Here is a 12,106-nt window from a genome sequence, read left to right as displayed (position 1 = left end):
GATCATATCCTCCCAGCCCCACTTACTTGAACTTTTCCTTTATTTAATGCAATGCTTTTAATAATGGCACAAGAAGGATGTCATTGGCTAGTAGTGTGGTTTGTAGGGTAATGTAATGTCTGATACGATCCTAGGGTATAGAGACTGTCATTCACTTTTCTCCACCTGCTATCAACAAGAATTCCACCGGGAAGGTATTAAAAGGTAATTTGTTTCATCCAGCACATAATCAATAAAGTGCAAGAATAAAATCAGGACACTCCTTGACTTACAGTAAAAGCCTTAAACAATAACACGGGATATTGTTTTCTAAATATGGCACTTTAAACCTGCATTTAGTGATCTCTTGCTAAGGTTAAAAGGGTCAAATCCTTGAAATACTTCAAAATCCAAAGGGAATAACGTAGCTCTGTAGAAGTAACAGCCCACTCTTGCTTGTCACATACTCCTGACAAATAAGTCACTTCCAGGGAAGACACTGGTGCAAAGAACGCTGTCTCCCATCTAATCCACCTGCATCTACGCGGGAACTAGGAGATGGGAGTGCACTCTCAAATGGACTGTTAATCAAAGCGCCACAAACTGCCTAACCAAATGCTCAATTTCCCAGTTTCTTTTCTTAACACAAAAGGAATATGAAGTTAGATGTCAATCTCAACAATTTGGGGCTCTTAACATTTCTTTTAAAATCACATATAAATGGTTCTTCATTCCTCTGGCAAATACAAAATAGCCACCCTCAGGAAAAAGGAAAACAACATTTATGGTAGAAGATAAAATATGATGTGATTTTGTTAAGATCCTCTGCTGGCTTGCTCAAAGGCTACTGCTTCTTGTTTAAGCTGCCACAGCCAATCTTTGCTAGTAGCGAGAAAAATTTCCATGGCTCAATGATGAGATAATATCAGTACGCAATTTATTAAAGAGCCTGCCATCCATCACTGGAATTTGGAACAATAATGATGCATTGAAAATAAGTATTCATTGCAGGTTTTTTTTTTCCCCTCCTCACGAATTCCTTCAGTTCCAATATTTCTTCAGTAAATTGTTAATAGTATTTTGCTCTTTGTCTTTTTGGAAACAAGCCCAGGAGTGAGAAGGCACCAGCAGCAGCTGCCACAAACCCAATGGTACTTATTGCTTGGTTGGCCTATAAAGAAACGAGAAACAAACAAAAAACACATCTTATTCTAAAGGTATCTCTCTCCTACACCCAAACTTTACTGGTCTCCTAAACTGAAGACCCTTTTCATGTACAAAGGATCAATTTTAAAGCTTCATGCAAAATTTAATTGTGTATGAATAAATTTATAATTTTATAATTACGACAAAGATATATTAAATACACGTAAGTATATGTTCCTCATATTTTTATAGCCCCCACCAATTTATAACTCATTGTGGCACAATTCTGAATAATCATGGTAGTACATCTGGGAGGTAATATTACTTCTGTTCTGCAAAACTTGGTAAGTTAAGTGATTTGCCTGAGGACATACCGCCAAGATGTTTAGATACAGGTTGAGTTGTGAACCATGTGTTTCCCCTCTAAGCAATCCCTACATCCTAAACACACACTGGTTTTGTTGGGTCTATACCAGGGTGAAAATCTGTGTGTGTGTGTGTGTGTGTGTGTGTGTGTGTGTGTGTGTGTGTTTCCTGACTTGAGAGTATCTACTAACAAAATAATTTGGTAGATACAATTTCTATTTTGATAAACAAACTTCAAAAGAAGTCAATAATGATGTTAACTATTGTGTCAAAAATTAATTTCTCATGTAGACAAACTAGAATAAACCACTTTCAAGCTCAATTGTCCATAAAGGAGTTCAGACATTTATAGCTTTAAGGGTATTAATCATCATCACGATGAGAGATCTAATGAATATGCATGATTTTCATGGCACTCAGCTAATATTGCCTTCCATCTGCATGAGTTTGAGTGCAATTTTATGACCCAAAGGTCATATTCAGATGCTTCAGAGTCATCAGGTATCCTGAAAACAACAGTCGTTCTCTGGGATTTAAGAATCAGGCTTTCAAATAAAGCAAAACATTTCTCCCAAATGACTCTAGGGACCAACTCAAAGGCTGGAAATCCTGACCCAGCTCCCGTTTGAGCATGCCTTCTGTCTAACCCACAGGTCTCCCCTACATAGCCTTCCACCCACCCCAACACAGTGCTACCTCCCTAACTGCAGCTTCCATGTTGGAAACAGACCATAAGGGCCTGGCCAGGAAAGAAGCACAATGACAGGAGTATTCATTCCATTACACCATCCTGTGATCTGTAGGGACAAGGCCTGTCATTGCAGCTCCCTGCTCTGCCACCATCCCCAGTTGCCAGAGAGAATGGCATCGGCAAACAACAGACAAATCCTATTTTAGTTTACAATTCTAACTCTGTTTGTTTGGTTGATTATTTTATTCATACTTCTGAATGAGTCACCGCCTAAATTATTTCCCAGTAAAGACTCCAAATTTGCTGCAGCGTAGAGCTACCCACTTAGCGCATGGGGAGCCAAAGGGACAGGAAGATACAAGACATAGGACAAAATTCCAAAGAGGGGCAAAATCAATAATCAGACAGGGGTCAAGGATTATAAATCAAGCCTAACCCTCATTTCAGGCAGATGCTGAGATCCCAAGAAGTTCTGATACGGGGAAACACAGTGGGCAATGAACAAATAGGAAGGCACAATCTGTGTCTTTAGAAAGAGGAGTCAAATGATAGCCTGGGAAAGTGAAGGACCCTGTGGGTAGGGTGGTCCCAGCTAAATGCAGACCTAACTCACCGGGTCCCCTTCAGCCATTAGAAACATAAGAGGTGAGAGAAATCCCACAGATCTAAGAGGCCTGGGAAGAGCATGTGATTCTAAACCAAAATCCCCTGAGAGCACCTAGGCCAGATTACCATGACAAGCAAGCTACCTCCTACGGTGTGAGCAGTTTCCCAAATCCCAAACACTCATTTCAAGTTATAGTCTAGATGGCAAAATTCTGAGTGATTTCAGACAATCTCTTGGAATTCTGTGTAATGGGATTTGACCTGCAAGAGTATAACATCCCAGAGTGTTCTCAGTGAACTACTATGAACAAGAGCTTTTATTTCACAACTTACTTAGGATTGTAAAATCACCTAAGCTGACTCTTCACACTTTATCCTTTACAGGGTTTTCTGACTGTGGGACATAATAAAGGCCTCACTCTGAGGATCTATGCATGCCCAGCAAAACATTAACTGAATCTGAAGTGCTGTGTCCTGACATAGTGTAGCTGGGTCACAGATGACTGCAGGGCTTATCAAAATTCCTCTTCCCCTGAGACTCTAAGGCCACAGTGCGATACACTGAAGCACAGTCAGGGTGTTTCGCAGGTCAGCTTGTCCAGGCCTATTCAAAGGGGCTGCCACCTTCGACAAAGACACATTTCAATACCTTGTTAAGACTGTAACAGTGGACAATGTCTATTTAAAATTTTCTTAAAAGACAAGTCACAGATTAAGGGGGGAAAAAAATTCCAACAGACAGATCTGGTAAAGAACAGAGAACTATTATTCAAAATATGCAAAAAGCTCTTAAGACTCAACAAAAAGAAAATGAGCAGGGAACCCAATTTAAAAATGGACAAAAGATCTCAAAAGACACATAATCAAATATGATATGCAGATGACAAAGAAGCATATGAAAAGATGCTTAACTTCATACGTTTAGGGAATTGCAAATTAAGACAATGAGATACTATTATGTACCTAGTCGAATGGCTAAAACCCAAAATGCTCACAACACCAAATGCTGAAGAACATATGGAAAAACAGGAACTCTCATTCACTGTTGGTGGGAATGCAAAAGGATACATCCACCTTGTAAGACACTTTGGTGGTTTCTTACAAAACTAAACATACTCTTCCCATACAATCCAGTAAACATGCTCGTTGGTATTTACCCAAAGGAGCTGAAAATTCATATCCACAGAAAAACCTGCACACAAATGTAACTAGCAGTTTTATTCATAATTACCAAAACTTGAAATCAACCAAGGTATCTTTTTAGTAGGTGAATGTACATCCAGACAATGGAATGTTATTCAGTAATAAAGAAAAATGAGCTTCCAAACCATAAAAAGACATGGAGGAATTTTACATGCATATTGCTTAATATGAATACTACTCAGTGGTTGCCAGAGGTTTAGAGGGAAGGAAAGAAGAATAGAGAAGCAGAACATAGAGGAATTTTAGGGCAGGGAAATTATTCTGTATGAAACTGTAATGACGGATATATGTCACTATACATTTGTCAAAATTTATAGAATGTACAATACTAAGAGTGAACCCTAATGTAAACTATTTTAGGTGAGACAAAATTTAGTTTCTTAGCTGAGGCTCACTAGTAAAAAACAAATTTACAAAAAACCCCAACAAATTTAGCAACATGTTCATCTCATATATACATGGAAGAAACTCAGGGAAGAGAAACTCAAAGAGGTGGATTAGAATTCAGGCTTACATAGCATCTTCAAAAAAGAACAATAAATTTGTAAAGTAATGACAGGACAAAAGAAAGCAGTTTTAGGCTTCCCAGGGCAGCAGACCATGGGAAGGTAAATATATGGGAAACTAATGACAAAGGCTAGTTAGTTAAGATTGTCATTTAGATTCCTCTGGTGTCCTCTCCAGGATCGTAAGAGTCTTAATGATAACCACTGGTTGTCCTGGATGATTAACTTTTGTCCTTCCTGCTAGAGAAGGGAAGAAGGACACCTTTGAAAATGTATGTCCCACTTTTAGGGTCTGCTTCTCAACTGCCTGCAGCTCAAAATAATCCTTATGCCACATATTTTGGGGTGACATATTCTGGCTTCCTTCACTATAGACTCTGGTGGGTAATGTGTCCCGTGTTGGTTCATCTTTTGTAACAAGTACACCACACTGATGTGGAATGTTGATAGTGGGGGAGGCTGTGTACATAGCTGATGGGAGGGGTATGAGGGAACTCTCTAAACTTTCAGTTCAATTTTGCTGTGAACTATATACTGCTCTAAAAAATAAAGTCTATTAATTTTTTTTAAATATGGAAAAGCACAAAGAAAAAGATGGGGCCACAATCCTTCCACTTTTCTAATCTTCTTAAATGTATTTGCAGTTTTTTAAATTGGGAGAAATGAATAGCCATTCTCCCTCCCTAAAAAAAACTGCTCTATGCTCAAGACCCCAAAGCCCTGAGGAGACCCAAAAAGGAATCCAATATTAGCTATTATTAGTAATAATACTATTAAATATGGATAGTAATGAAAATAATAATACAAGTGCTATAGTTTCTATCAGATCAACATTTTATTGAAGAGTACCAACAAAGATGTATAAAATTCTTAAAATATTGTAATTAAAAATAATATTCATCTAAGTTTTGTTGGTTTGGGGATGGATAATATGTAATACAGTGTACTAAAAGACTTCAAATATCTCCTATAATCCTCGAAACAACCTCAGTTTATAGATTAGGAAACTGATAAGCAATGTGCCCGAAGCCACCCAGCTAACACCTGGGGACGAGGCGGTTCTAGCTCTGGTCAGCAGAATTCTAAAGTTTAGATGGCTTCTTAAGGCTGTCACTGCACTGCCTTCAACAGAACCTGCTAAAGAACAGTTCTAGTTGTTGAGGAATGATTAACTTTTCATGGGTCTTGATTTTGGGTATGAAAGGTGGAAAGATAAGGGATTATAAATTAGAGTCAAAAAAATGGTTCTAATCCTTTTTTTTAAAAGCCACATTAAAAAAAAATTGCTCGTTGAACACAGTGGACAACTTTATCATTTACAAAGGAGAGGGATGGACTCCATTTCCAAGCTATACCACTAGTTTTCAATGCAAAGGTGAGCAGGAATTTGTGTGGATATCCTGTGTTCTGGTTCAGAAGAATTTATTGTTACATGTGAATAGAACATTCATTATGTTAATGTATTTCCTAATAAAAATGAATTTCCAATTAAATTATTTCCTAATGAAAACAAATGTATCCTTTCATTATGTTCCCTCTCCTATCTTCCCAAGCTTCCATGAGAAGAACTGTAAACTCATTCCTTAGGATAGACATTTATATAATGGATTAAAAACCGTTTCGAGATACTGGGAGTCTTTATTCATTCTCTTATATCACTCTGATAAATCTTTAGGTTAAAACATCAATGTTGGAATTGGATTGGTGGTATGATAGGTAGAAAGAAGGCAAATGAATCAAGCATGCTTTTAGTTAGGAATCTGCTATGCTACAAAATAGTGTGAGAAGTGACAACATTGCACGCTATTTTAAAAATAATGGACTCACTTTTTTAAAGTCATCTAAAAGCTCAATGAATCAAAGGATCTGCTTAAAAGCACAAAATTCCTTTGAAACTAGCATTGCAAGGGACAGAAATCATTTTCAGACCCACCGAAATATGCCTGTCATTAGTTGGCCTCTCTCAGCTAATGGAAAAGAATCCCAGAGTTACCATCTATGTTTTTGGTGAATGAACTCCCACGTAAAAATCTCAACATTCTTTTCAGAATGTTCCTTTCAGTGTGTGAGGTTACGATTTGAGACTGCTGTATGGCATGGAAATAGGAAAACAAAACAAAACCCTGAAGGACAGAGGGCAGTAGGACTGACAGAAAAGCTATGGTCTTGATTCTGCTTCAAGTCCCTTCCAGCTCCAAATTCATGATGCCCACGTTCTAGCTTTAATTTGGCCATTAACTTGTTACATGACCTTGGACAACTTGATTCCTTCCTTTATCCCTTGGAGTTCTCATATTTTCTTGTCCTTTTCATTTTGTTCGTGGCCTGGGAATCTTACAGTCAGTAGTTATTATTTTTCCAACGTAAGAAGCTCTTATATATCTTCTAAAGAAAACTCACCTGCTCTGAAACTCCTTCTCCATAACGAAGCAAAGTCACAAAATGCTCACAGTTGTTGACAAGTATGTCATATTCCACCTCCTGTCCAATAACCATCTCTGACCGTTGGATGACTTCTTCCACGGGGAGAGGGGAGTATGTCCCATCATATTTATTGTTTATTCTGTATGTGTCGTTTCCCACGACATCCCTCAGCAGCTGCATCCTCACCAGGGCCTTCCTGCTGAATACAGACTTGGCGCTTGTAAATGGTGCAGAAATGCCATCCTCTATAAGGAGAATTCTGGTTAGCAAGATCAAGGGACACAACCCAGTGAACCCCAATGCCATATAGTTACAATGCCACACCTTTGAAGTGATGGAGTCATTGAAGCCACTGAAGGAAGCTCTGTTCCTAACTTAGCCCCAAACCAGAGGCTACATAATCTTGCCAGACTGAACAACTCATTCTGTAGTTTATCAGGTATAACTAAATACAATATGAGTGAGAATCTAAGAAAACCCCTTGAAAATTTGTATCTGCCCATAGCAAATTGGGTGAGAAAACTACCCATTCTTGAGGAAGATCTCTATCGGTTGGCATTGTTGTTAGAGATCTTGGTATATGTTCCTAGCATTGTACACCTAAGATCACTGTCCACTTTCCTATAAAACATACCCTTTCTCAGCATCTGAACCCTTCCAAACTAATATCGCTGGACCTCAGCAGCTGTGCCTTCTGATTAGTAAGCTCGTCCTAGTGTCGAAGCTGTGCTCCTTACCTCTTCCTCTGCTTTTTACACTTGTCCTTTCAACTTGGCTTCAACTTGGGTCCAGTTTGAAACCTGCATGGTACCTCAGTCCTCTAAGGGGTCAGCTAGGGTCAACTGGGGCACTGCTTTTGTCTTGCCTCTTCCTTTTGACCAAGAAACTAAGTCCTGAAACTGAACCTAACCTAGTAGTTGCTGTCCACTAGATGTGGCCCAGGCTATGCCATACCCACCCACCTATTACATGCCCCACCCCCTGCCACTCCGTTTTAGCTGCCCTAATTGGCAAGTATCTGCCTAGACTGGCAGGGGCCATTGTCTCCTGGCCTGCCACTGTCAGTATCTGAGCCTGGACAGATGATGGTTCAGTGTTCAGCTCTAACGCCAGGCCCTGGTCCCTCTCCATCTGCCTAAGACTGCTATGCTTGGCTATTTGTTCAAATAAATCAGGAGAGGGAGAGTCTCCCTAAAACTGGTGTTTAGACCCTCTTCCTTTTTCTACTCCTCTTTTTTCCTACCTTCCAAGTGCTTTTTCATTCAAGCAGCACTTCCAGTTAATATCGTACACATTGAAAATTATTATACATTACAAGTTCTTAAAGCACGTATCTCCTAGTTAGAATTACTTAAATTTTTAAAAACTAGCCTGATGCAATCAATTTACAGATGAGGATATTGAAGCTTGGAGAGGTAAACTGGCTTGCACAATACTATGTGAGTAGTTAACAACAGAACCAGGAATTGGATTTCAGTCTACGGATCAAAGCTCCATGCTAGAACCACATTAATATGGAGCTTAATGCATGAAAATAAGGAAAGAACAGAAAAAAATCTCTTTATTATTTTCCAGACGTGAAAACTGTAGAAATAATGTAGCATTGCTTAATATTAATCACTAGACTCCCCAGAAACCAATGGCTCTGTATCATAAATGTCACCATATTTGCCATTTCTATTTCCAATACTCTAGAACAGGAGGCAAATATCTCAAAATGTTGCAAAACCCACTTCAGACATTTCCAAGATACTAAGATTAGGATTACTAACACTTCTTTCTAAAGGTATCTTGAAGGTAAAAATGTTCCAGTCTACTTGATTGCATACATTTTTTTTCTTAAAAGATAAATCTGTGCTTATTTCTAAACATTTAGGAAACGCAGGAAAAAACTACATAAATATGTAGATATAAATCTCCCATTATCTACCCACCCAGAAATAACTGTTACTATTTTGATGTACGTCTATTATGTCTGTTATTAACATATGTATACAGATGAGTGTGTACGTGTGCATGCACATGTGTGTATATTATTTCTTTGCAAACTAGGTATCATATTACATACTGCATTTTTAATCTGGAATGTTCAAATAAATATAATGCAAGATTATCTCTCACGCAATTAAACATGGCCAGAAATATGATTCTTTTTAATGGCTGTTGTTTTGGCCTATCTAGCACCCTATCCCACAACTGCCTCTTTCTTTCTGGAAAAGATTTTGTGTGGGTCAATTATAATACCTCATTCTCCTGGGCACAGGGATGGTCCAGTGATGGGCATGGGATCCACACTAGACCAATTAGGATTGTTCTCCATGCTATTTCTAACTGGAACGGGCAGGGATTAGCTCTCTCCTGTTGGGTCACAGAGCTATAAGAATGAGAGCCTAAGGACAGTCACGGTTATCAGTTCAGTTTCCTAGAGAGACACAGTCAGAGATTAAGACAACATATAGAAAGAAAATGCAGATGTGAGGCTTGATAATCATGTTCAAACCCCTACATCCAAGCATCCCTGAGGCCCGTACCATCTTTACCCTTTTTGTAGTTTCCCCCAGTGAAGCAGTGATTTTGCCTTTTTTGCTTAAGCTAATTTGTATTTGTTTTCTGTTACTTGCAACTAAAGAATTCCGTCAAACACAGAATATTCTAATTTTCTGTGGCAAAGTCGTAATTCATTTAAAGAGCCCCCTATTGAACTTTCAGCCACTGTCGATTTCTTTTTTGTACCTCTTAATCCCCTCCACATATTTCACCCATCCCCCTATCCCTCCCGTCGGGCAACCACCCATTTGCTCTCTGTACTTATGAGTCTGTTTCTGACTTGTTTGTTTCTTCACTTATTTTTGTGGGGGTTGTTTTGTCTTGTTTTGTTTAGATTCCACGTGTAAGTGAAATCATATGCTATGTGTCTCTGTCTGACTTATTTCACTTAGCACAATACCATCTAGGTCCATTCATGTTGTTGCAAATGGCAAGAACTCATTCTTTTTTATGGCTGAGTAATATTCCATTGTGTATATACCACATCTTCTGTATCCATTCATGTGTGGATGGACACCTAGGTCGCTTCCATATGTTGGCCATTGTAAATAATGCTGCAATAAACATAGGGGTACATATACCCTTTCGAATTAGTGTTTTCGTTTTTTTTAGGTAAATATCCAGTAGTGGAATTACTGGATCACAGATATTTCTATTTTTAATTTTTTGAGGAACTTCCATACTGTTTTCCACAGTGGCTGCACCAGTTTGCATTCCCACCAACAGTGCAGAAAGCTTCCCTTTTTCTCCACATCCTCACTAACATTTGTTATTTCGCTCTTGTCTATTTTTAAACTGTTAGAAATGAGATAGAAGTAAACACTCTTATAAAGAACATTATTCTACATTTCTATAAATATTTCTGAAGAATAAATTCATAGAAGTACAATTACAGGGTCAGAGTACATGAACTCTTTTAAGACTTTTAATACATATTGTTAAATTGTTTTCAGGAATGATGTTAGCAACTTCCATTTCTTTCAACAAGATCCTTGTTTTGATTTCATTATAGCCTTATCCACACTGACTGCTATCATTTTTAAATCTTTGCTACTGTGATAGTCATAAAATCTGTTATTTTATTACACAATTCCTAGATTACTACCTTTAAAGATAGGTATTGGGCTTCTGCTTTTCTTCTTCTACAAACTATTCATAGTTCTTTACCCATTTGTTTGTTGGGATTTGGTGTTTATGTATCCCCAGCATCTAGAATAGCATTTGGCATATCCTGGGTAATCTATAAATAAATGTTGAACAGACTGAAATAATTTCTGTGCTATATAAAGACAATGACTCTTATCATGTTTGTGACAAATATTTTCCCCAGTGGATTATTTACTTTTTAATTGTGGTTTGTTTGTTTTTTTAATCCAGAGGTTTTAAATCTTAATGTTTATTGGTCTTTGTGATTGATCCAATGCCACTTTGGTCTTAATATGTCCTTCCCTAAACCTGTTTCAGATAGATTTATCTACTTTCTACATATATTTCTATTTTGTTTTATTTCATGATTTCATTCATGATTCCTTTTTATAACAAGAAAACTCAAAAGGTCTCAGGAGTTGCTGGAAACAAGCCTTACCTAGAGGTGCTATGTTGATAACATAACCATCACCCAAGTACAGTGCCCAGTGCTGATAGCCAGAACGAAATACTTCAATCAAGTCCCCTGGCTGGGGGTTACCAGGATAGCTCAAACTAAAGCAATCATTAAACGCCATCTGCAATGACAGACACAAAGAAGATCTAGCTGACATGACTTGCCAAAAGAAAATCAGTTTAAGACTTCCATAGGAGTATAGGGATACAGAAATTATGGGGATTGCATTCCTTATTAAAGACTTAAACTCACACTACTGTCCTTTTCTTTGAATGACTCCAACCCTGAATTATGTGTGCACAAGTGAAAAAGATGTGAGAAAGAGTTTTATCTGCTAATTGCTTAATTTTCTATAGCAATACTTCTCATCCTGATCAACCACAGAGCTTCTTCACAATAATAAGCATTTTATAGTTCTCTCTTTAAATCCAGAAATTCATAGATAATATAATTTACCTATATACGAAATTTCAAAAGTATTCATATCGTGCCCCACTTGGAATAGAAAGGGGGAAGTAAATTTATAATAATATCCATTTTATGTAAATACTCAGTCCGCAACTGTACCAAAAGATATAATACGCTTACGCTTACTTAGCATGAAAAAGTCAGGATTCAGAAGCAGAAGATGAGAAGTCTTCCAGCCTTTCATATATCAGCACAGTAAAATCAAAGTACAGGGTGTGGGTGGATACTGACATTCTGTGCAAAAAATACCTTATATTGCAAAACTTACTCTATCATTTAACTTAACCAGAGATAAGTTCCAGGCTCAGATGAGTGGCCAGCCGGGTAGTCAGTCATACTGTAAGAAACAGGACTTTTCTTCCTTGTGCCAAACTGTACTGCGTAGGAGTAGACACTTCAGTCTCTACCCACTAAACATCAGTATATGCTCTTTGTCATGTGACAGCCACAAACGTCCCCACAGGTTTCCACCACTCTTCTACTGCTTTACTCACTGTCTGATTCCTTACTTACTGATTCCAGAAACAGTGTAAGGCAGCCACTGTAGAAGTGAGACAACTTGGAACG

General features: G+C 38.1%; 1 protein-coding gene across 1 annotated transcript; it reads right to left on the bottom strand.

The window, feature by feature from the left end:
- Nucleotides 1–894: 894 nt before the first annotated feature.
- Nucleotides 895–11,192, bottom strand: PLAAT1 (phospholipase A and acyltransferase 1). Its single transcript, XM_087861517.1, has 3 exons — nt 11,054–11,192; nt 6,898–7,166; nt 895–1,150 (listed from the first exon to the last, which is right to left on the bottom strand). Exons 1-3 carry the CDS (start codon nt 11,190–11,192, stop codon nt 1,049–1,051), a joined length of 510 nt encoding a protein of 169 aa, XP_087717643.1. The 3' UTR covers nt 895–1,048.
- Nucleotides 11,193–12,106: the final 914 nt, after the last annotated feature.

Source organism: Ursus americanus, chromosome 4, assembly GCF_024610735.1.
Source record: "Ursus americanus isolate L20-20 chromosome 4, mUrsAme1.1.p, whole genome shotgun sequence".
Taxonomy (NCBI): Eukaryota; Metazoa; Chordata; class Mammalia; order Carnivora; family Ursidae; genus Ursus; species Ursus americanus.
Note: the sequence above shows the minus strand (reverse complement) of the source record. Positions and strands in the feature narration are given on the sequence as shown.

Bases quoted from the DNA above. Each gene is read 5' to 3' on its own strand.
- PLAAT1 (XM_087861517.1), bottom strand. From the start codon at position 11,192: ATGGCGTTTAATGATTGCTTTAGTTTGAGCTATCCTGGTAACCCCCAG. The intron at 7,167-11,053 runs GTAAGGCTTGTT...TTCTCCTTATAG, and splicing joins TATCAACATAGCACCTCTAG to AGGATGGCATTTCTGCACCA. The intron at 1,151-6,897 runs GTGAGTTTTCTT...GTTTCTTTATAG, and splicing joins GAGAAGGAGTTTCAGAGCAG to GCCAACCAAGCAATAAGTAC.